The sequence below is a fragment of the Sebastes fasciatus genome, chromosome 3, assembly GCF_043250625.1.
Source record: "Sebastes fasciatus isolate fSebFas1 chromosome 3, fSebFas1.pri, whole genome shotgun sequence".
In the NCBI taxonomy this organism is placed as follows: domain Eukaryota; kingdom Metazoa; phylum Chordata; class Actinopteri; order Perciformes; family Sebastidae; genus Sebastes; species Sebastes fasciatus.
The window spans coordinates 7,194,952-7,220,137 of record NC_133797.1 but is presented as its reverse complement, the minus strand read 5'-3'; the positions used below and the strand labels follow the sequence as shown (position 1 = coordinate 7,220,137).

The window sequence follows — 25,186 nt, the reverse complement described above, 5'->3', positions numbered from 1 at the left end:
GAGGTTAAGCAATCAAGTGCATATTTACAAAGGACCCAGAGAGCGGCAACCTGGCTTTTAGAATTTCCATTCCTGAATTAAGACTTAAAAAGAGGCTTAGAATTTCCGACCAGATGTCCGTATTCACAGCAGAGATAATGGCTATATTATGGGTGCTTTGGCTGGTAGAGGACAATAAACCAGTTAATTCAGTCACATGCAGTGACTCGGCAGCAGCATTAACTTCAATAAAAGAAAGCAAATCCAAATCCAGACCCGATATACTGACAGAGATCTATCAAACACTATACAGACTTCACAGAGCAGGGTGTGAGGTTGGTACTGGCACACATGGGTGTGAAATGAGGAAGCAGATTATGTGGCAAAGACTGCTGCTCTTAAATAGAAATCGCCCTACAATACGGACCATTAGAATATACATCAATCATAAACAAGACAGTCAAATAAATGTGCAAGAGTACATGGAGAAAAAAGATTTTAAAAAAGGGAAGTCTAACTTCACAATACAGGAAACAGTGGAAAAATCTAAAAGCCATTTAGCCTGCAATAGAAACGATGTAGTAGTCATAACCAGGTTGATGGTGGGGGATTGTGTGCTCAGGAGTGGGCTGACTCCGACTGGGAAACATCCAGATGGTCAGTGTGAGTGTGGAGACAGTGAGACACGTCCTCACCCAGAGCAAGAACTACTCACAAAGCTATTCAGAGACCTGGGAGTAGCTGGAGGAACTGGTTTTAGCCTGCACACATTACTCAACCAAGATAATTGGACTAACATGTAGAGACTGGTGTAGTATCTGCGCAGTACTGGAAGGAATTTAAGTAACTGTTAAGAGGATCCTTTAATAATCAGTGGAGGGCAGTAATACACCACAGCAGCGTCTAGTCTGCCAAATCCAGAGAAGAAGAGTTTCATGTTGGCTCTACAACAAGAACCCAGGAAGAGCCCCCGGTCGTTGATCCCAACTTTCGTGGTGGCCAAACAGTGGTACTACAACTCCCGTGATGCATTGGGCCCAAAAAGACTTTCCCCCATAGACTTACACTGTAACTCAGCGGATCATTTGTTTTGAGGTAAATCAACTCCCCAGTACGAACACTCCAATAGCCCTTATTTAAATCATGAGGTTTTTAAGTTGTAAAAACGCACTAATAGCTGAATCCAGAGTTATTTCCCTTCCTCTGTTCATGTGAGTGAGACCCAGATCGAGGCTGGAGCACAAGCCGTGACGACAGCGTGACGTCGGGACCCCGTGACCCGGAATGTGACGGGAGTACGCTACTGCGCATGTTCAATGTGCCCAAGATCCGGGTACTTTTCCAGTCGGAAGTGGAGTCGTTTAGGCTTCATGCGCCACTGAGACACTTTCATAGGACTGAACGACGTTGTATCCAGTTCTCTATATATATATATACCTCCATGCGGCGCAGTAGGCGGCGACAGGCCCTTTAAACACCAGAGAAGAAGAAGAAGAAGCGGCTGCTCTCTGTTAGCAGCCAACGTTAGTAGTTGTTGTCAGCTGTCCAGCAGCTGTCAAGACAACCCACACAGAATACACCCAGTATCCGGGACACACAGAGGGACAGGGAGACAGCGAGGGACAGTGACAGACAGTGTAGGACAGTGACAGACAGTGTAGGACAGTGACAGACAGTGTAGGACAGTGACAGACAGTGTAGGACAGTGAGACAGCAGCCTAGAGAGACTAGAAGATGAGTGAAGCCGCTGTGGACTCGAGCACGCTCTGCCTCTTCGATGTTGACGGCACGCTCACGGCCGCGAGACAGGTAGTGTGTGTGTGTGTGTGTGTGTGTGTGCGTGCGCGTGCGTGTGTGTGTGGGCTACGTGTCAGTGCAACATCCGGCTCCACGTTGTTATTGTAGTTCTTCGGAGCAATACTGAGTTCTGCAGAAACTTGTTCATCTGATGATCTGATATAGGTTCCACCCTAAAGTTAGTTGGGGCTGCTACGAGCTACAGCGTGAGCACTCACTGGTATAATAATAATAATAATAATAATAATGTGCGCAGCCTAAAGTCCCATTTACAGTTTGCTTTAAAGGTCCCATATTGTAAAAAGTGATATTTTAAGGTCTTTTACATTATAAAGCAGGTTTAAGTGCTGTATAAATACTGTGAAAGTATTGAAATGCTCAATATATGGAGAAATTCACACAGCCCGTATTCAGATATTGCGTGTTGGAAACAAGCCGTTAGGATTTCTGTCCATTTGTGATGCCACAAATATACAATATTTAGACCATTACATGGTTTTAAATGTGTCCCTGTTTATTTCCTGTTGCAGTGTATGTGAATAACATCAGCTGACAGGAAATAAACATGGACCCAAGCTGTTGCCTAGCAATGCAAGTCCCTTGCATTTCATTGAAATGCACTAAAACGGAGCGTTTCAGACAGAGCGTAAATACAGGTATATTCAGGCAGACAGTATGAAGAAAATAATGTGTTTTTTGAACATTACAGCATGTAAACATGTTCTATTAGAAACACAAAATACAAGTATGAACCTGAAAATAAGCATGATATGGGACCTTTTAAATATTCAAGGTTGTGGGCAGAATAGTCACTGTGCACATTCAGAGACATTTGGGATGACCTTTCATGGTCAAGAAATCAGTGCTGCTGATGCTGTTGGTGTTTCCTTTGACCTCTTCTAACCAGTAGAAGCAGAACATGAATCCTGAGAAGTGAAATACATGCAGGTTTTAATTTAGAAAATATAGTCTGGCACTACATTTGATATGCAGAGGCTGAAGACTGTTCTGATTGTGACTGTGTATATAAGTATTGTGCTTTGTCCCATCATGTGTGTTTCCAGCGTGTGACTCCACACATGGCAGAGTTCCTGGAGAAGCTGAGGACTCGGGTTCGGGTCGGGGTGGTCGGAGGGTCGGACCTCATTAAGATCAAAGAGCAGCTGGGAGATGATGGTGAGACACACATCTGTACCTCTATAGTAGACCATATGTAGTATGTGGTTAGTCTGACACTCTGTTTTTCTCCATGCTTACGTGCGCAGTGATCCAGAAAGTGGACTACGTGTTTGCAGAGAACGGTCTTGTGGCCTATAAGGATGGACAGTTACTCTGTATCCAGGTAACACTGACGTGATGTGACCAAAGCACACTTTTTTTTACGTGAATGCTGTATAGTCAGAACATAAGCTTGACAGATTCAGATGATTTGCTTGTCCTAATTTTGGTTTAGAGAATCAACAAATAGGAATATCCCCTGAATATGATGGCGTTACCTCATGTGATGTAGCAGGCCCTGGGAGGTTTACTTTGTCTGCTTGCTGTTGTCAGTCCATCCAGGCCCATATGGGAGAAGAGCTACTCCAAGATTTCATTAACTTCTGTCTCAACTACATGGCCAAGATCAAACTGCCTAAGAAGAGGTACAGACACATCTCATCATCAATATGAATCAATAGTTCTGATGTACTGGGCATGGAAGGGTGCTTGGGAAGCTGTGAAAATGTAAATAATCATGGATAGTAATGATCTGGTTAATTATAATGTGTAATGTCTTACAGGGGGACATTCATTGAATTCCGTAACGGCATGTTGAACGTCTCCCCTATTGGACGCAGCTGTACACAGGAGGAGAGGATCGAGTTCTATGAGCTAGATAAGGTAGCATACACATTCACACTCTTGGGTCACAAAATGCATTATTTAAGGCTGCACTGATCAATATTTTAGGATCCAATGACAATGTGTAAAGGCCCTGATACACCAAGCTGACGGTCGGCCACTTTGGGGCCGTCGGTGGGCATCTGTCTAGTTTTTGAGGTGTGTCCCGCACCGTCGGCTCTAGTCTGCCTGTGTCAGAGTTTTTTTGGCCGATTCCGCCTATTGAATCGGCAGCGGTGCTCGTCGGTTAGAGAAATCACTCCGATTGGTGGTTCAGCTTAAACAAATCAGTACACGAGAAGAGAAAGACGTCTGCTATAGTCTTTGCGGTGTTTTCGAATGCAACTTGTCGGCCAAGACAAAGAGGACGTGAAGTGATGCAACAGTCTGCCTTCATCGCCGCTAGTTCTTTGATGTCGGTTTGGTGTGTCTGGGCCTTAATGTGAAAGGGGCAGCAGGCACTGTTTCAGCTAAATAAACTCTGATAAAGCCACTGACTGTACACTACCTGCTCAGCTAAAGAGACCGATATTTTCCTCAGGAGTTGGTGCAGACCAAAAGCAGAGCTAAAAGAGAGAGAATTTTGGACTTCCATTTGTCAGGAGGCCAGAAACTTGACTCCAAATAAACGTTGTTCCTCTGTGTCTGCTGGATCTGTTATTAGGCAGCTGTTTGATGTGTGTTGGTTTGTTTCTGCTCCTTTCAGAAAGAGAAAATCAGAGAGAAGTTTGTGTCCATATTGAAGGAAGAGTTCAAAGGAAAAGGATTGTCCTTTTCAATCGGTGAGTCAACTGCACTCATGACAGTCCTCCAGTGACGCTGTGTTAAATCTACAGGGAACAACTTTTTACTATTCCAACCTGGGGCGATAGGAGACATCAGTTCACTTGTGGCTGTTCTGTGAGTGGGATGTAAATTGACCACATCATGTCTTCTTGCCTCTCTGCCTTTGTTTCTCTGCAGGAGGGCAGATCAGCTTTGATGTGTTTCCTGAAGGTTGGGATAAGAGATTCTGTCTGAGTTTTGTTGAGAAGGACAAATACTCAACCGTTCACTTCTTTGGAGACAAGACCAAACCTGTGAGTATTTTAACTGCCACGGAACCGCAACAAGAATGGCTGATGGCCAGAGAACACACGTGATTCTTTCAACTGTAGAATATCAATACATAAGACCAGACAGACAGGAATGGGTTGCGTTTGACAACAAGTTTTATGTAAGTAAGTCGTTAGTTCCACAGTATGTCTATGTACATAGCTGAGACCTACAGTATACAGCATACTAATCATCCAGGTTTACACTACATCCCTTTCTCTCAGTTTTAGCTGGCATTTCCAGATTTATCCACTCTAGAGCGTTTTTGAAAAATTCTCTTTTGGTTTGGTGTTTTGGGTGTAAGGTTATAATAGTTTTGAATTTTCAATTAGTTTTTATTTCATTTTATTTTGATTTTTCAATTTCATTTTAGTTAGTTTTCAGAGTGTATCTGCAAGTTTTAGTTTAGCTTCAGTTTTTTTTAGTTTCCTTTAGGCCCTGTTCAGACCTGGCATTAAGATGCGTCCTCAGTGATCGGATCACAAGTGGACAGCTTTAAGTACGTCTGTTCACACCTGGCATTACAATGCGTCTCCACATGCGTCTTGAGTGACCACTTGTGATCCGATCTCACTTCGCCGCTCTATATGCAAATAAACACATGGTAAAAACATGGCTAATACAGCAGAAGTTGTGACGTAATACTACCGGAATGTCAGTAGTAATATCGTGAATTTGGTTACATTTTATTAAAGGGACTGTTTGTAACTTCTTACACGTATAAATCAATCAGGGTCGGTGTCCCATGCGCTCGCGTGTGGCTACGCGGTTCAGACTCAGACTCCAACGCAAACTACACGGAAGCACCAAAACCGCAAAGTTATATCTAATGAAGCCCGTCTTGCAAAAACAGTGTTGGCCGCGGTCGGAGGACGCTGGGGAGACCATAGCTTTGGTCTCCAGGGCCGGAGTCTCTGCGGTTCTCTGCTCCTCTGCCTGCCTGCTTGCCTTCACTCACACAGCGCGCTCGTTCTCGCTCGCTCAACTCGCTCCACCTCTACATACATCTACTATATCTAGTGATTGTACAGTGCACGTTTGTGCAGAAATAAAAGCTACAGCTCCTACAGACCAACAGAGGTTTCCCGTGTCTTGTGATAAAAGAATGTGGTCATATGTGCCCCAGACCAACTCTAAATGTGGTCTGAAATATCCGATCTCAATGCGTCCTCATTCCGTCTTGAGTGTGTTCACACCTGTACTTAGAGCTGTCCACTTGTGATCCGATCACTGAGGATGCATGTTAATACCAGGTCTGAACAGGGCCATAATAACCCTGTCTGGGTGTAGTCTAGTATGAACAGACAGATGTGTTTTTAACTAATTTGTAGTAGTGTTTTAGTGTGGAGGTTGAGCAGTTTTCTTGGTTTCAGTGTGGAGACTGTGTGGTGGACGCATGCTTTCTTACATACACAAAGTGCAGATTTGGCCAGTTTAGCGTGGTCATGGTAAGAGCTGCAGCTGATCTGTGAAAAGACTGAAGTCCTTCAATCCTTTAATTCTTCAGTGCTTCAGCCCTTGGGTTTCTTCACACTCCTCTCTCACAGAGATCACTGTTAAACCCCCAGATTTCCTCCCAGTTCATTGCAGATGTTAACTAACTATTTAAAAGACATGATTAGATTCCCCTAGCATGTGTGGATGTTGTTATCAGTGGTTTGTGAGTTAAATCTGAGATCACTGCAAGATGGGGACTCTCCAGATAAGTGACCGCTTCATGCTGTGCTGTTGTGCAGGTGATCACACCAAGGGATGAGTTGCAAAGACCTGACGAGGCATCACGCTGAGCTCCAGCTGACTGCCGGTCTCCCACTGAGTCGCTTCATCCATATCATCTGACATACAATATTCAAACATTCATGTTGTCAACACAGTATTTTGTTTTTGGGTGACTTCTGAAAAAAAGTTTCACTTTGTCCCTTCGAGGTATTTGTAGACTGAAGGTAATGAATAGTCATTTGAATTTAACAAAACTGTATTGTGTGATTTACAAAGGGACACATTACAGCTAAAATCCTGAGATAATTGGCCCAGGGGTTCCCTCTGTAGAGCTCAGGCACACAGACACAAGCACAGCAGGGTTCCTTTATCTATGCGCCTCACCCAGGTACAACTGAAAACATCACCTCTGAGTGTTTTTGTGTTTTAGGGAGGAAACGACTATGAGATCTACTGCGACCCTCGGACCACCGGCCATGAAGTCTCCTGTCCAGAAGAAACACAACAGCTGTGTCAGCAGCTTTTCTTCTCATGAGAGAGAAGCAGCAACTGCTCCTGTACACCAAGACCGACTTCTATCACAGCTCTTATTTATCTGTCGAGGTCTTTTCTCCAGGCTTCATGACACTAATAATTGACTGATCGTCTTGGTGTGTTTGGTAATATCAGGAAGGAGAGGGGAAGACTTACTGACTAATGAGAGGAGGGATTTCTGGGTAATTTTGGTTGGGTTTGGAATGACAGCTGTGATGTAATGGTTTCAAATGAATTGTATAACTTGTTTTAATGAGATTCTGGCTCTTGTTATCAACATTACCTCATGGTAAATGTTGTCCAGAGACTAATGCAGTGTCATTTTTCATCCACATGTAATTCTGACCAATCATGTTTTTAATTGTAAAAACAAAACTCAACTGTTTATGGTCTGAAATTGTTTGGATTTGTCATTCCATATACTGCAGTCAGTACCACCTGACTCTGAATGTGCTGTTGACTAAACCCGAACTGTGCCTCTGACGGGCTGCGTCAGTGAAACAAACACAGAGGACTCTTTGATTTTCTGGTCACATGTTAGTGTAACAAACAGACCTGAATACTGTCAGTCAGATGTTGTGGCCGGAGCTACGACGTCTTCCTCTTTGGATCTGATGTTGAAGTCTTAGCAGGTTTCTTTGTTCAGCCATGTTTAGCATCACTGCTCCATTCTGTCCCAACAAACTGGAACCATTAAACACTGCGACAGGTTGGAGAACAGCACATATATAAAACAGTGTTATGGCCATCAGTAGACAGTAGAAAATGTACACTTTCACATGGAAATATCACCAGTTAGTGGATCAATATGTTGTTATGGCACCTCATAGATATTTCTGTGAATGCATCTGAGAAGTATTTGTGTGATCTTGCCAGTACACAGTGACACTTGAAGGCCAATGAAGTATCAGCTTGTATGAAGATTCTGCTGTAAAAGATGTGAATTGTGGGAAATAAAAACAGTGTATATAAAGAGTATAATATATGAGGATTTAGAAGTAATGCTTTAGTTCTACATTAGAGCCCTACTGATACTGGATTATTGAGGCTGGTATTGATATTAGAACTAATATTATATTGGCAGATTGTTGATTTTTAACATAGATGCATAACCAAAAGATTTTTGCAAAAGATACCTGAAATTTGGTTATTAAACAGTTATTATAAAGTATGTCAGGGAGACACTGTAGATTTCCTCAGACAGATCTATATCCATCTATCTATACTGACATGTTTTGTTAGTTATCGGTCGACATATACTGATTCAGATCCAGATCTGCAAACTCACATGGGACTACACTTGTTTGTATGTGGATGTATCATACAGTATGTCTTATAAATGGAAGTGTAAATGAGAGCTCTCTTTATGAAATACACCGATGGTCAGTATGTTGTAATGAGAATCCTTAAAGGTCCCATATTGTAAAAAGTGAGATTTACATGTCTTTTATATTATAAAGCAGGTTTAAGTGCTATATAAATACTCTGAAAGTATCGAAATGCTCAGTATACAGAGAAATACACACAACTCGCAGAAATTGTGCGTTTGAAAAAAGCCGTCAGGATTTCTGTCCATTTGTGATGTCACACATCTACAATATTTAGACCATTACACAGTTACCGTTTTTTTCATTCTAAATGTGTATCAGTTTATTTCCTGTTGATTTCCTGTTGCAGTGTATGCAAATGACATCATCAGCTGACAGGAAGTAAACATGGGCCCAAACTGTTGCTTAACAACACAATTCCATTGAAATGCACTAAAACGGAGCATTTCAGACAGAGGGTAAATACAGGTATATTCAGACAGACAGTATGAGGAAAATAAAGTTTTTTTTTAACACTACAGCATGTAAACATGTTCTAGTAGAAACATAAAATACAAGTATGAACCTGAAAATAAGCATGATCTGGGACCTTTAAGTTAAGTTTTTTTTCCTGGTGCCTGAATAGTTAAACTGGAATTTAGAATTCATATTTTGACGGTGAATGTTAAGAAGACTCGGTACTGAGGAATGCAACACGTTTTATAGCAGTCCTCCAAACCCTGAGCATTACAGCCCTGAGCCATGCACACTGTTCACACCTCATACTTCATGTTTGTCAAATGTGGTCATGAAGTATGCCGGTAATAAATCAGCTTTTTCTATTCATTAATAGGCACTCCCTTCTCATACTGTAACACTGTGATGAACTGCAGTCATTTCAGTGTTCTAACAGGTCTAAAGCTGCTTGTTGATGCTTGTCACGTTGAATAATACGTCAGAGCCAGTATACTGCAGGTCTTTCCCTTTAACAGTCCATTTATTGATAAATCATTTACATCAACAGATACAGAACACACACACACACACACCACAGGCTACAGTGAAATGTTCCAGCTGAGAAGGAGAGGAGATCCTACGATCCTACGGGCTCACATCCACAGCAGCACGGTGACATTTAGCATCTCACACTTTTACCTTCTAATTAATCTTCATGTTGGCATACCTGCCAGGGCCAAATGACTGTCCTGTTTAACAGCTCCAAAAAATAATAAAAAAATAAAATATACCAACAATAAAATGAGGATCAAATCTTTTCTCTTTTTTTCTTGATTTGTCTGTATCAATGTCAAGTCAAGACATGATTTTTAAAACATTGTTCTTAAAATCTGTGATTATAAATTAGGCTACATGACAATATCTGTGCTAACACACTCTTTGTTCAGTCTCACAGGTGGAACACACCAACTGTCAGTTAGCATACAGCCTGTCCACAGCAGGTTTTCACTGTCACCTTTACTAATGTAACAATGAGCTCCAGTAGGTCCCAAACACTGATTACAGTGTAGACACCGTGAAACTAACCACGTTGTGTTTAAATGTCTTCATCTAAATGGGAATGTAAACAGTTAACAGATCACCTGAAATGACATAAACCATACATTCTCAAGTTCTTAAAGCAGAATCAGTCAAACACAGTCTATATAATGATACATCAGTTATCTGACAAACCACTGGACTTGATGATGATTCTCATCAGAAGGACTCAGTATGATTACATCAGTGTGGATATAGAACGTTGACAGGGCACTGAAACATAACACTAACATTCATATGTTGTTCACATTGTGTTCTTGTTTCCTGGTAATAATTACCCATAGTTGAAAACTGGTTCACGAAGTCTCCATTTTGACTGTAAATCTGTGACATGTTCTCTTCCGTTAGTGGCTGGGAGGAGAACTCTCTGGCGTGTACATACTGACCCCTAGTGGCAGATTTGTGGTATATGGAGGGGATATACTGTAGTTTTGGAGATCTCCTAGAAAAAGTTACAAGGGAAGATGTAATTTAAGATTTCATCCAAGTTCAGATCAGAACTCGTTGGCCTCCCAGTGTTTAGACTACACAATATCCTCCCCAGCAGATTTCTGTTCCTCCATTCAGCAATAAAGCTTCAAATGATGATGATGATGGAGAGCTGATCCAGGGAAGCATCCATCTGCTTTCCTCTGCATCAACAAATCATTTCCCAGAGAAAGAGTATTTATGTGACTCTGAATCAGCTTCTAATCGTATCACTACTGATATACTATCACTATTGTAGTGCTTTACCAGTGGCCCCTCCAGACTGTGGAATAGGTATGTTATATCTCATAGAGATATGACGTGACTGACAGCAGGTCAGCGCACACACATCTGCTACTTCTACTTATCTAAAGTTCAAATGTGTGACGGCCCTACAGAGAAACACCTGTTATTACTAGTCTCATAATGCATATTATTGTACACTGAAGAAGAGGGAAGACTAGATGTAGATAACTCATTCAGTAAATCTTCCATCATGTTGCGATGATGGAAGATGAAGTAAATGGTAGATTTGCTTAAAGGGATACATTTGGTCTGTCTCTAGGGAGCGTGTCGGTTCTACTCTCTGAAAGTGTTTCATCAGATTGTTTCACTTCCCTCATCTGCTTCTGTCTCGTACATTATTTCCAGCTGGTTTCATGTCACATTGATCCATCTCACAGTAGTAATAGTGCATTCCTTAAATAAAGTACAAACGACTAATGGAGCCCTCCTAAAAGCAGCATCCACACACAAAAAAACAAAACAGCCTTTCTGGCATTTCAGAAATGTCAAATTAAATATCTTTCAGTGCGTTCATCAAAAAGGTGGACTGAAAAACAGCCAGTGAGTTTTCTCCCTACAGTAACTCACTGTGACTCCCTTTAGACTGAGAAGGAATGAGACAACTACAGTTTGAAAACAAGAGATCAAATCCAGCGGCCTTCCTTAACCCGCCACAGTCATTCAATAAATACGTTTCATCATTTCTTCTTTCACCTTCCAGCCAGCGGCAGGGTTCCCTCTTTCCGGTCAGGCGGTAGTAAAGACAGCCTCATCCGAGTCTGGGTCCTTGCCGTCGTCCCCACTGCTGAGGTCGGCCACGCCCGACTCCAGGTCGCTGCAGGTGGAGAGGTCATCGGGGTTGTGACTCTTGAGCTGGGTGTGCGGTCCTAGAGGCAGGGTGAGATCGGGGTCCTTGGTCTGAGTCTTCTGGTTGGCTGCTTCAGAGCAGAGGGCGTGACCGTTGTCCTGTGCAGGGCTGCTGATTGGGTCTGTGTAAGTGGTGGGCGGGTCCGGCCCGCAACGCATCTGCCGCAAGTGGCTAGTCCTCCTCCTCGGAACCTCGATCTTCTCCCACGTAATTGGCTTCCCTGTCAGGGCTGCTATCCTCTGCAGAGACAAGAGAACAACACAATTACCTTGTTAACATTTCTTCAAATTACACCAACTCCTTCTCCCTCACTGACAATCCAGAATCTATGACAATGAAATAGGATTCATGTCCTAGTCTTCCATTCCCAGTGTGCACTGAACGTTTCAGGTTTATCACATTTGACTACGTTTCATATTTAGTATCAAACTAGTTGTGATGTCACAAATCTCTGCTCGCATGTACACGTTAAAGTCATGCTTACTGCAGATGTGCAGATGAATTCAGTCAAACATCACAGTGACGTAACAATTCAGACACATTTCTGAGCGGAAGGGGACTTTTACTAAAAGGTATAAACGTAGAATTCTTAGAGCTGTGAAAAGTAAGACATTTGGAGGATTCAATAGAAGTGAATTTAAATCAGTAAATGGATCCAACCGATACATATTTGAATAAGTCTGTGTTTACATCCATTTGCTTGTCCTACAGATGAAGTGGATGTGTTCCCTGAAGGTGGAAGGCACTTGATGCCAACGTTGTACTCTTGTTAAAATGAATTTAAGACGAACTGCTTTTGAAAGGGAGAACTCTGCAGTGTGAAACAGATATTACGTGGACAAAAAAGACATGTGTGTGTGTTTTAAACACTGATGGCTTCCCTGAAGGGAGAGCCAGCGAGACTGCTAACTGCTAGTATTACTGTAAACATTGGTTAGATTTGACATTGATTGGTTGTCTTCACACTACTGACTACTGTCACACTTTGTGGACACTGGGAAGTTTGGATAACTGTGTTAATCTGTATTTTTATTCTGTTCTATTTCTGCTCCATGTAAGTACTGACTTGTTATATATATATACACTTGAAGTGAATTGTGAGTATTCAGTTGAAAACTGGAACTCTTTAACTTCAATACCCACAAATCCTGTAGGATGAGGAGAACTACGTGCCTGCCTGCTTCTCTGTTTAGAGTGCTAACTCGCTCAGTTTAAACTGCTGCTTGGATGAGGGCACCGATGGAACCAGAGACATTAGAGTTTAATATGTGGCTCAGGAGGTAGAGCGGGTCGTCCTCTATCCCTGTCCCCCGCAGTCCACATGTCCATTTGTCCTTGGGTAAGGTGAACCCCAAATTGCTCCCGATGGTGGTGCCCTCTGTGTGCGTGTGAATGTTTATGTGATGAGCAGGTGGCACGTAGCGCTTCGAGCTATATAAATGCAGCATTTGGGCAGAAAGGGAGCTACATGGTCTCAGCTGGACTTTCTGCTCAGACAGCTGTATTCAGTCTCTTATTTAAACTCAGATTCATTTTGGAGTTATGCATGTTGAATAGGGCTTCTGTAGCGGGGGGGTGTCTTTGTGTGCTGTATGCCTTGTCTGGAGCCCAGGTGGTGGTGGTGGGCGGTTCCTCCTGGCGGTACCTCCTGGTGATTGGTCAGCTCCTCCTCCAGCTGCTGGGACTCCTCCCTCACAGCAGACAGGAAGTCGGCAGGTGACTGGCGAGGAGGCCTTGATTTCTCCACGTGGTTGTAGAGACCCTTCCACATTCTGAAGGAGGGAATAAAAGAATTCTAATATTATTTTTGTAATGTGTTTCTTTACATTTACCCCTTTTTTTGTAGATGATGTCTGACTGACAACGAGCAGGGGACACAAAATGTATCTGCCATATCAGAAAAATAGAATTCAACACTTTTTAGGCCGTTTTCTGCTTTCTGTAGTAACGTTTGACTGTTTTAAAATATATATAATATACAGATATACAATATATTGCATAATTGTATTTTAGAAAGGTAATAAATGCGTGGAACAGCAATAATTATTTGACCTTTTCTACGGTCAAATGACATGACTCGACACAAATTTGAATCGTCACAAAAATGAGCCATATGCACTACTACATATTTATCACACACTTCTGAACCAAGAATCCATTTAGCTTTCTGTGTGGAGTCAGTTGGTGTGTTTGCTGCAGCAGCTCACTTGAAGCAGTAGGGGGTGGTGTTGGGTCTCAGGACGCCCTGACTCTGGCTCTGCTCAGCCTTGTACAGAGGGTTGGTGTACTCGACTCTGTCCTTCCACAGCTGAGGCCACACAGAATGACTCCGCTCACGAAGCCTGTAGGCAAACAACACACACAGTCAACAACGTGACAATGCTGCACTGAGGAAAAAAGCTTTTCTAGGTACAGTATGTACTCTATAGCTTTATAATGGCTGTATGAAATCATTTACATTTTCAGGTGATTTCTGTCACAAATGAGATGTCACTGACATTACAATCACGTGATGGACGGCTCAAAGTTACTCAAAATCACGACACCTTCTCAATACAGTAACCAATGATCTAAATCTGAATCTTCAAGATCCCCTTGGCAATATGTTAATGTGAATATACACTCAGCCTGAATCACAGTGAGGATCAGCAGCCCTGTGTAAGCTCTGGACTTTACTCCCCTTAAAGTCGCTGGCATACGTCCAGACCCAGGAGCCAAGTTAATTCAGGACAGGACCACAAAAGTGAATGATTGAATGGATTATGTGGATGTGACTGTCCTGGGCCATCAATAAGGCCACACAGTGCTGTTTTCTGTTTGCAGTGGAACTGGGAAGATAGATGTGAGGGCCGTAGATGTGATGCCTTTTGACATATGAATGTCTGTCTGTCTCTATGTATGTCTGTATGTATGTATGTACACTCACCGGCCACTTTATTAGGCACACCAGTTCAATTGCTTGTTAACACAAATAGCTAATTAGCCAATCACATTGCAGTAACTCAATGCATTTAGGCATCTAGACGTGGTGAAGACGACTTGCTGAAGTGCAAACCGAGCATCAGAATGGGGAAGAAAGGGGATTTAAGTGACTTTGAACGTGGCATGGTTGTTGGTGCCAGATGGGCTGGTCTGAGTATTTCAAAAACTGCTGATCTACTGGGATTTTCACGCACAACCATCTCTAGGGTTTACAGAGAATGGTCCCAACAAGAGAAAATATCCAGTGAGCGGCAGTTGTGTGGACGGAAATGTCTTGTTGATGTCAGAGGTCAGAGGAGAATGGGCAGAGTGGTTCGAGATGATAGAAAGGCAACAGTAACTCAAATAACCACTCGTTACAACCAAGGTATGCAGAATAGCATCTCTGAACGCACAACACGTCCAGCCTTGAAGCAGATGGGCTACAGCAGCAGAAGACCACCCGGTACTAGCACCGGTCACTTTATTAGGCTCACCTTGTACCTAATAAAGTGGCCGGTGAGTGTATGTATGTATGTATGTACAGTATGTATGTATAAGTTGTGAGGCTTATTGTCAAGGATCTTGTGTTAATACATTTTAACTAGTTACTATAATAATAATAGCAAAAAGATACACCCTAATAACACATTAAATGAAGGGACATTAGTAAAAAGCTGCTGTATGTATAGTGTGCTTATTTCGGCCATAGGCAGCAGAACATTGAACACCTTTGATTTAGCGTCTCTTCAGACAATCCAGTGCTTATATGCTGTATATACTGTATGTCCTACCTCGTGCTTATATACTGCATGTCCTACCTCATGTCCCTGCGTTCCTTCTGACAGATGCCCAGGAAGGTCCCATACTGACAGGAGTAGATGTGTGTGTGTATGGCGATGAGGAAGCGCTCGTTGAACTCAAAGGCACACGGGAACTGCTCGGACAGCTGCCACACACACTCCAGAAACTGATCGATGACAGGAGACACCTCTTTAGGATCTCCTTCCAGGTGGGCGTACCTGCAGAGACACAGCTCCGTCTTAACGGTCCCATCACTCTACACCACACTCTTCAAAATCTATTATTTATTAAATATTGGACAGACGTAGCTGCATGGGGGTGTTTGCATGTTCTCCCCATGTTAGCGTGAGTTTTCTCTGGGTTCAACAATTCATCTGATGAACCTAACCTGCATGTCTTTGGACTTGGGTGGACCCTGAGCTGGAGGACCCGGAAGAAAACCCACACTGACACAGGGAGATAATGCAAACTCCATGCCATATCACACATTCTCTTACACGTCTATACAGACACCAAACTAACCAAAAGGGACATCAACTTTCTGTTTATCCATTGCCTGAAACTTGTTTTATTGTGATATTAAATGTGATTTTGCCTGGTTTGACCCATTTGGTTGGCCCTGTCTTACAAAACCAAATACACATAATTATTGTAATGATGTTGCTCTACAGACACTGTTGAAGTTTGTTTAAGTCAGACTTCCACAGTTACCTGTGGGAGAACTTGTGTCCGAAGGAAACCCAGTCTCTCTCTATCAGCACCTAGAACAGAAGAGAGGAAGAGGTGGAAACATAAAGGAGGCCAGGACAAACAGGAAAGGAAGGAAGGGAGGGAGGGAGGGAGGAAGGAAGGAAGGGAGGAGATGAGTAGAGAGCATGACTCAGAGATAAGAACTGAGATGGTCTTAGAATAAGAGTAAGAGATTGTCAGTATTGTGTGTGTGTGTGTGTGTGTGTTACCATGAGTCCTTTGATGGTTCTGTAGTATGGATCCAACAGAATACTGGCTACAGAGCAGGCCTGGGCCGTCCTGTCCCAGCCATCGGAACAGTGAACCAACACACTGATACCTTCATCAGCCACCGCCTGAAGACAGAGAAGGAGAGAGCAGTATTCTAACCAGGCTGTCTAATCTCTATGAACAGGCAACGGGACAAGATTTTGGTACCAGAGGCGTCCTGGTTTCCGTTTGTAGTCCAAGTAGTATTGACTAATCATGTTTGAGCAGGCTTTGGTTGAATACAGGTAAACAGTCCGTGTGGAGAGCAAAAGAGATAGAACTCATTGGCTGAAGTGCAAACTGGGAAACCAGCGGCTATCGTCTGACGATGATTTAGCTCTTTATTGCTTTAAAATGAGCTTGTGAAACAACAATCGGACTGTAAACAATGAGTAGCTCATCCTGCTAATTTCAACACTGATTTGTTGTTCACAATGTAGCATTATCAGGGAAAAAATAGGGTGTGTCGCCCCCCAATGTGTCGACAGTGAGTTTACTGCGTCCCAAACACATTTTCTATCATCTCCGGGACGCCGTTAGTCTTAAGCCCCCCCGGTACCTGCGGTACTGTAGAAAAACAAGTACCGTCACGTTTTCAGAATCTTGGCATCGACTTGGTACTTAAAGGTCCCATATTGTAAAAAGAGAGACTTTCATGTCTTTTATATTATAAAGCAGGTTTAAGTGCTATATAAATACTGGTAAACTATCAAAACGCTCAATATACGGAAAAATACACACAGCCCGCATTCAGAAACTGTGCGTTTGAAACAAGCCGTTAGGATTTCTGTCCATTTGTGATGTCACAAATCTACAATATTTAGACCATTTCACAGTTTTAAACGTAAACATACTAAATGTGTCCCAGTTTATTTCCAGTTGCAGTGTATGTGAATGACACCAGCTGACAGGATGTAAACATGGACCCAAGCTGTTGCCTAGCAAAGCATTCCGTTGAAATGCAGCTAAAATGGAGCGTTCAGACGAAGCATGAATACAGGTATATTCAGACAGACAGTATGAGAAAAATAATGTGTTTTTTGAACATTAAAGCATGTAAACATGTTCTAGTAGAAACACAAACTACAAGTATGAACCTGAAATTGAGCACGATATGTCCCCTTTAAGTATCTGTTCTTGTGAAATCCCCGTTTGTAACCGTTTCCATAATAGTGACATGAGGAATATAATCACCAGCTGTTTATGTCCAAAGCTTGAAAAGGTCTTCATTGACTCTTTGTTTTATTTAGTGTTCGTCTGGTTTAGTGTGTCCGTATGAGTGCCCGCCTGTGTGTTGGTTTGTTTCTGTCTGTGTACACACCCTGGCTATGAAGAGCCCGGCATCCAGTATGGCTTTAATGTGTTTGAGCCACCCAGAGTTCTCCAGACCATACAGGAAGTCAGTCATGGACGGAGTTCTCATCTCGCCCACTGCATGGAAAAGAGAGAGAGACATACAGGAAAATAGGAAGCGATGCTATCAGAGGAGGTCTGTGTATTTACCGATATCATCCAAGCTCAGCTGTTTCTCTTTCTCCATGTCACGCTGCATCTTTGTATATATTTTGCTGTAGCCACACGCGCTCTTCTTCTTACCGTCGATGATTTTCTGCTGGCTGCTCCTCATGACGTGGATGTTTTCGATGCCAATGAACTGCAACTTGATGTTGGTGTAGTGGTCCTCGTTCTCGTAGCCTTTACCTGCTGCTCGATTCGCCATGGCGTTCAGCTGGACCCACACACACACACACACACACACACACACACACACACACAGAGTACTGTATGTGAGAATATTAGCTCATATATTTAGCACATAGTATATTTATATTATTTACTGTAACTACACTTGGAAGTGAGAGGGGGGGGGGGGTTACCTTAGGCCTGGTGTCCACCACATAGATGTACTCACTGCCAGGGTTGGACTTCATCAGAACCTGCAGCATCATCTCATCCTCCTGACAGCGTCCACTGAAGCCGGAGAGCGGCTGACTACACCGGCACACTGCTGCCTGGATGACAATGAATCATCATCATTATCACATCACATCACATGTTTTATTAGCACATGTTGTGGAGATTCTTCCCCTTTGCATCAATAGAAAGGTCAAAAGTAAAAAAACAAAAAAAAACACTTATTTCCAATTATTTCGATTTTGATGATGTGGATAATTCTGCTGTAGACTCTACTTACTTAAGTTAACAGTTAGGGGTGAAATGGGACACAAAAGTCACGGTTCAGTATGTACCTCGGTTCTGGGGTCACGGTTAGTACGTTTTTGGTATGATGGGGAAAACCAAGAAAATGCAGAAAATAACTTCTTTTTCATTTATTTTGGAAATTGTGACATTCTGCAGTTGCTAATTGGCCATAATTCTTACTTTAACAGTTAATGCACTGAAATACTGATATATTGTCAATAAAACATGAATAAATCACAAAAATCAGGTCTGTAATATTATGTAAATGTAACCCAGTTTCCCTCCGTGGATCAATAAAGTGGTTCTGATTGTGTAATGCTCCATCATCACACTCTGGCCGATCGATCATTCCTGAACTGAACTGCAGCTTGTGCTCATTTATACAACAAACTGACTGAATAACACACATGAAGACACATTGTAGCGGCGCTTAGAACACTTTGACCATAAGTTTTAATTCTGTATTGTTTAAGATGGAGCATGGTCGCATACGCAGTGATAAACACTATAGCATCAGTTACTTTGGCTTGGTGTGAATCTGCAGTAGGAGGCTGCCTGAATCGACACATTCAGGCGATGCAGTCGTAAATTAAATGTTTGAAGTGCGTCCACAGATTTACACAACTTTAGTTTAACAGTGCCGGCACAACAGACTGACACACAAATCGTTGCCCATTGAGCTCGATTAATCCGGCAAGGTAACAATACAATACGAGAACAACTGGTGCGTTGCCAAAACTTTCCGGGTAAAACTGGCGCTCCAGAATTTTGTTCCGCGTGTGCGAGCGATCGACATAAACAGCTGTTTGGGTCACAGGGCGTACCGAAAGGATGTCGCCCATCGGACCGAATGTCCTGTACCAAACGCTTCAATACAATTACACGTATTGTTACACCCCTTAACAGTCCAATCTTCCAAAACATATTTTCTTCCTGTGCGTGTGTGTGTGTGCATCACACTGACCAGTGTGTCCTGGTGGAAGTAGGACAGAGCGGGAAATCGTCCTCGACTCCTGAACCTTGAGCTGCCCACGATGACAGCAGGTGTGGCCATCTTTGGAACAAACAGCTCTGATGGGTACGTATCACACACCTGGGAGAGGACACACCAGTGCAACAGACAACAACAACACAGCTCTATCAGATTTATAAGGCGTTTTATAGGATCAATTCATTTTTGATTTGGGTCTTTTCATGGGATTTGTTGACAATAACAAAATACAGAATATTGCCAAACTTCATCAATAAAGTCATAACTGTATTATAGTGCTGTGGTGTTATGTACATATGTATATTCTTAACTATTGAAGACATTTCAGACATGGTTTTACAGTACTCTACGTTAATATTGTCCACTTATGGCAAGACATGGATGGGCAGTCATGTGGACGTTAGGAGTGTTTATTCCAAACCAACATCAGCAGCATCACTTTGTGTTAGCGAAGGGCGAAGCTGATGGTGGAATCACCTGTTGTAATGACAACACTTTAAAGGAAAAGTTCAACATTTTGGGAAATACGCTTATTGGCTTTCTTGCTGAGAGGTAGAAGATCAAAACCACTCTCATACGAGCTGTACGCTAAATATGAAGCTACCACCAGTAGCTTAGCTTAGCTCAAAGCCTGCAAACAGGGGTAAATTTGTCTACCAGCACCTCTACAGCTCACTTACTAACATGTTACATCTCTGCATTGATAGTCAGTGGTGTCTATAATGTGAATTCCTGGATATTAAATGTTCATGTGCAATTTTCTGTAGTGGTCCCAGTAATATTTGTTCTTAAAGTGTACTGAAGTAGCACATCACATGACGTGGTTAAGATATGTTGGAGTCAAACCTCTTCCATCCCTATGTTCAATCCATGTCCCCTCACTGTCTATCAAGGTATACAAACAGTAATATACTGTTTTTCAGTGACAGTATTAACTATGTTTTTTAACAAGCTAGGTAAGCACACCCACAGCCTAACTGTACCTATGCTATCATGTTAATTTAGGTTACATCATTTTACTGTCTAGATAATATGAACATAGTCATATAGTCGAGCTAGCTTAGGTGACTAAACGCCTGCCCTGATGACCTACCCAGTCTGCTTTTCTATTCTATGGAAAATATCGTTGCCAAGGCAAAATGTTACCAGCGGAAACACCGCCACGCCTATTCTTTTTGAGAGAGCCAATGGGGAAGCGCCAACACTCGACCGACCAATGGTGTAACTGCATCACTCACTCACTCGGTCAAGGACAGACTTTGGCGTTTATAGGGCTGCATAAGCAGTTAGTTGTAGTATCTTATCTATGCCCTTGTAAATGCCCTGTATACAAGGCACTTAACATGAGAGCCATACAGTATAATATTAGTCATGGCTTTAGCGGAGGTACAACTTCACTTCAGCTCCATCCTGTTTTATGAGAAACATCTTTCATCTCTAACACTATCTAATCCAGCATGAAGCTACCCTTCCTGTCTTAAAGCTGTAGTAAGCAGAATGTTTTTGGTCTCACTGAGCAAAAATCCCATAATAACCTTTCAGTTTATTGTAATTCAAGTGTTCTGAGAGAAAACTTCTGCACCTCCTCATGGCTCTGTTTTCAGACTTTAGAAAATCTAGCCCGTGACCAGAGACTTTACCCAATCACAGGTCATTTCAGAGAGCGAGCGTTCCTATTGGCTGTGCTCCGGCTGGTGGGCGGTGCTTGGTATTTCCTCAACAGATCTCAACAGAAATCTCAACATTGGATAAAGCCAGGTTCAAAATTCTTGTTTCATTTTGTTGTCATATTACAGTCAATGGTTTTTACAGGGGGAATTATGGATATCTCTTTTTATCACTCCATAAATCAGAAAATACTGTCAACAGCCATAAAAAAAAAAATCCATTTTAGCCAATGTTTTTAGGAATAAAATGTTCTATAAAAAATCAGGCTATGAATGATATATGAACAAACCTCTGTGTAAAAACCTTCAGAATATAGATAGGAATGAAACTGGAGAGTTTGGTGGATATAAGTGCTGCTGAAGTGGAGATTTCTGCCTCAGAAAAACCTCATTTTGAGAAAAAGTAACAAATAGACTGACCCTGTATTCGCTGTTGGCCGCTGTAGCAACCCACAAGTTATTAGGAACTCCCATCCTCTTGTAGTCGGCCGTGAGGTCTATGAAGCTCCAGGACTCTTCTCTCTCCACTTTGTTCGCATTGGGATTAAAGGACAGGCAGTACAGCTCACTGTACTTCTCTGAGAGGGGAGAGGAGGAGAGGAGAGAGGAGAGGAGAGGAGAGGAGAGGAGAGGAGAGGAGAGGAGAGGAGAGGAGAGGAGAGAAGGACCCATGAATAATTTTAAATCAGTATCTTATATGTAAAAGCACTACACTAACACACCCGTTCATGACACCTTGCCAGAGGAGTGTTTTCTGTGCATGAAATCACTTGAACACACATTTAACCACTTACATAATACATAAATACACACACACACACACACACACACACACACACACCTGGTCGTGACAATCTGACCAATGAGGTGTGGACGTCCAAACAGTCTCTCTCTTGCTGAATGAGGATCTGGAAGACCCGGAAGTCCTTGCAACGCAGGATCAGCTGACTTCCTGCGGGGATGGTGGGTGGCCTCTCCACACTGCTCACCATACTGTGCAACACCTGAAGCACACACGACACATACACACACACCTGTCCTATTACCCACTGTGGACATTCTTTACCCGACATAAAGAGGTGCACACAAACAAGTTTTATAATGTGTACAGACGTTAGTGGAATCTAATCAGGACTATAATGAAACCAGCAGTCACATTATTGTGTAATCTGTCTTGTGAGCTAAAAAATTGAGGAAGGAATGTCAACATCGGTTTATGGGGAAGCTCCTGGGCTTTTCTCACAGGAAGTGGATGCCGTGTGGTGAGGAAGAAGAAGAAGAAGAAGAAGAAGAAGAAGAAGAAGAAGAAAAAGGTTGTTTTCGCAGTTGTTTTTTTACACAAACTAACTGTAATCTGTCTTCTTTGTTCCTGCTCATCCATTAGACTGTCTGTGCCTGTTGGGTGATATCTGACACCCCTGGATGATGCCCATGTTATCTAGTCAGGTCCAGAGGGACAGGGCACAGTGTCCTCCACCACCTCCTGCAGGACATTCTGGAAACTCAGCACTCACACAGTGATGAGGTAATACCAACTCTTTCTAAAGGCTGGGGTGACTTTCATTAACAAATATACGAACATGCCAGATGAAGATCTCCCTGTGCTCGACTCAAACCATACTGAAGCTCAACAACACCCAGCTTCCTAGTACACTGAAATGTATTTTAGCTGATATTTTTTTCAAGAATGACAATCTCATGTCGGAGATCATTTCTATCTAAGTAATAAACAAAAGTATTTCCTGGCTTTGAATTGGAACATCTTTAGCAGTGACTTACACGTAACATTTGAACACTGCTTGATGTTGCCAATTCTTCAAACAGTCAGTTTAACAGTTTCAAATAATAGAAACACATATTTTGACATCTTGCTTAGAGCAACAATTTTCATATTTCTGTACGTGACACAACACATGATGAAATGAGTGTGAGTGCCGCTGTCCAGATGGTTTAACTGTCAAACAAATGCTTCTCTGCAGATCCTATTTCTGTCACAACATGTCTTCATATTGTCTTTCACTTTCAGTTACAGATCTGTCTGCATGTCTGTTGGATGTTGTCTGATCTGAACTATCCATATTCATTTCAGCCTACATTAAATCAGTTTCCCCATTCACTACAGTATTTGTCTTCTACATTCTGCTTTTTTTCTGCTTTGCTGTTGGACTACATGTAAAGGGTAAAATGTATTTTTTTCTGTTCTGTATAGTACACTTCACCACTACATATCTAGAAAGAGGCAGATATTCTGTTTCTTGGTGGATATATGGATGGATAGAGGAATATTTGAAAGCAGGTTATTCAGTGGCATAGGAACAGCCAGAGTAAGACCGGGGTATGAGTCAGCAAAGTAAGAGAGAAAGCCAGGATTCCCTTTAAAGACGAGACTATCTGATATCTCTAGCAGACTGTTGTGTGACGATGAAGAGAAATACAGTGTCCATATTATCAATACCTATGAATTAAATGTATCCACCTTGACTATGACATGGCTCAAGTGTAAAGGTAGTTAGTGCTCAGGACAGGTGTAGCACTCTGCTTCCAGCTTACCCAGGTCTCCTTGCGTGTCTCAGGGTTGTTCTCTACAAAGATGGTGTGTGTGGCAGAGAGGTAGAGAGTCCCAACGCTGGCCTTTCTCTGTCCTATCGACCGGTCCACGAGACGCACATTTTCCACCTACCAGAGGAAACACGCACAAAATATCAGAGATGGAAAAAAATACACAGATCAAACATGACAAATAGTTAGGCAGTAGCTCAGTCCGTAGGGACTTGGCTTAGGAACCGGAGGGTCACCGGTTCAAGAGAGATACCAGTTTGCCCCTTGGGCACTGCCGAGGTGCCCTTGAGCAAGGCACCAAACCCTCAACTGCTTGGGGCGCCTGTCAGGGGCAGCCTGTGTGTACTATGTCAAATATAACAGAGTGAAAATATTGAATTTCCCCTCGGGGATTAATAAAGTGCCTTTCTTCTTCTTCTCCTCTTCACTCACCAAGACACGCACATAAACACAACACAGACTGTTGAACAGACATGACTCAGCAGATTTCGATGTTTACTGAATGAGCTCAATGAATGTCAAGGTCATTCAGTAAGAGTCAGCACATAACAACTAGTTATGAGGATTTGTTACTGTGATGCAGTTAAGTTATCATTACAGTGTCTGCATCTATTAACTAATGTATGGTATGCATGCCCCATTAACTATTGTATATCCATTAGAAACACCATCAGACCGGAGTGATGTGGTAATGAGGAGGATTGATGGCCAGGTTGGCAGACAGCAGCACAATGCTGCATCATGGTACTGCTAGCACTCTAGGACTTTAAATGTCCTGTAGGTGTGAATGAATGGCTGTCTGTCTCTGTGTGTCAGCGGGACACCTGTCCAGGAGGATGTCCCCCGCCTTCACTCAATGTCAGCTGGGATCGGCTCCAGATCGGTTACAGATAATGGATGGATGGATGGATAGATGGATGGATAGATGGATAGATAGATAGATGGATAGATGGATAGATGGATGGATAGATGGATAGATAGATAGATGGATAGATGGATAGATGGATGGATAGATGGATAGATAGATAGATGGATAGATGGATAGATGGATGGATAGATGGATAGATGGATAGATAGATGGATGGATGGATAGATAGATGGATGGATAGATGGATAGATGGATATATGGATGGATAGATGGATGGATAGATGGATAGATGGATAGATGGATATATGGATGGATAGATAGATGGATAGATGGATGGATAGATAGATGGATAGATGGATAGATGGATGGATAGATGGATAGATGGATAGATGGATAGATAGATAGATGGATAGATAGATAGATGGATAGATAGATAGATGGATAGATGGATAGATGGATGGATAGATGGATGGATATATGGATGGATAGATGGATAGATAGATAGATGGATAGATGGATAGATGGATAGATAGATAGATGGATAGATAGATAGATGGATAGATAGATAGATGGATAGATGGATAGATGGATGGATAGATGGATGGATATATGGATGGATAGATGGATAGATAGATGGATGGATAGATG

The 25,186-nt window shown here is 42.4% G+C and overlaps 2 protein-coding genes across 4 annotated transcripts in view; one reads left to right on the top strand and one right to left on the bottom strand.

Annotated features, from left to right (window-relative positions):
* Positions 1-1,636: 1,636 nt before the first annotated feature.
* Positions 1,637-7,986, top strand: pmm2 (phosphomannomutase 2). 2 transcript variants are annotated; one of them, XM_074628640.1, is made up of 9 exons: positions 1,637-1,655; positions 1,694-1,788; positions 2,841-2,952; positions 3,042-3,118; positions 3,328-3,419; positions 3,558-3,657; positions 4,364-4,439; positions 4,621-4,736; positions 6,902-7,986. In XM_074628640.1, the coding sequence occupies exons 2-9, from the start codon at positions 1,714-1,716 to the stop codon at positions 7,004-7,006; spliced, it is 753 nt and encodes a 250-aa protein (XP_074484741.1). In that variant the 5' UTR covers positions 1,637-1,655; positions 1,694-1,713; the 3' UTR covers positions 7,007-7,986. The 2 variants fall into 2 exon arrangements, with proteins under 2 accessions (XP_074484741.1, XP_074484733.1); XM_074628632.1 differs by having other exon boundaries at positions 1,644-1,788.
* A 1,304-nt stretch (positions 7,987-9,290) lies between these two features.
* The window catches only part of LOC141763851 (phosphatidylinositol-3-phosphate phosphatase MTMR7-like), a 16,836-nt gene continuing 940 nt past the window's right edge, over positions 9,291-25,186 (bottom strand). The window contains exons 2-14 of one of the 2 annotated variants that reach the window (XM_074628623.1): positions 23,662-23,787; positions 21,953-22,115; positions 21,532-21,689; positions 19,418-19,546; positions 18,129-18,263; positions 17,848-17,980; positions 17,573-17,682; positions 16,212-16,337; positions 15,964-16,013; positions 15,270-15,470; positions 13,695-13,829; positions 13,084-13,259; positions 9,291-11,726 (exon numbers count right to left, since the gene is read on the bottom strand). In XM_074628623.1, coding sequence (XP_074484724.1) covers positions 11,659-11,726; positions 13,084-13,259; positions 13,695-13,829; positions 15,270-15,470; positions 15,964-16,013; positions 16,212-16,337; positions 17,573-17,682; positions 17,848-17,980; positions 18,129-18,263; positions 19,418-19,546; positions 21,532-21,689; positions 21,953-22,115; positions 23,662-23,787 — 1,710 coding nt within the window. In that variant the 3' untranslated portion in view covers positions 9,291-11,658. The remainder of the gene's footprint in view (positions 11,727-13,083; positions 13,260-13,694; positions 13,830-15,269; positions 15,471-15,963; positions 16,014-16,211; positions 16,338-17,572; positions 17,683-17,847; positions 17,981-18,128; positions 18,264-19,417; positions 19,547-21,531; positions 21,690-21,952; positions 22,116-23,661; positions 23,788-25,186) is intronic. The other variant, XM_074628614.1, reaches the window with a different exon arrangement.

Coding starts and splice junctions, on each gene's coding strand:
- pmm2 (XM_074628640.1), top strand. CDS start 1,714: ATGAGTGAAGCCGCTGTGGACTCGAGCACGCTCTGCCTCTTCGATGTT. Junction 1,789..2,840: donor CGCTCACGGCCGCGAGACAG/GTAGTGTGTGTG, acceptor GTGTGTTTCCAG/CGTGTGACTCCACACATGGC. Junction 3,658..4,363: donor AGTTCTATGAGCTAGATAAG/GTAGCATACACA, acceptor TGCTCCTTTCAG/AAAGAGAAAATCAGAGAGAA.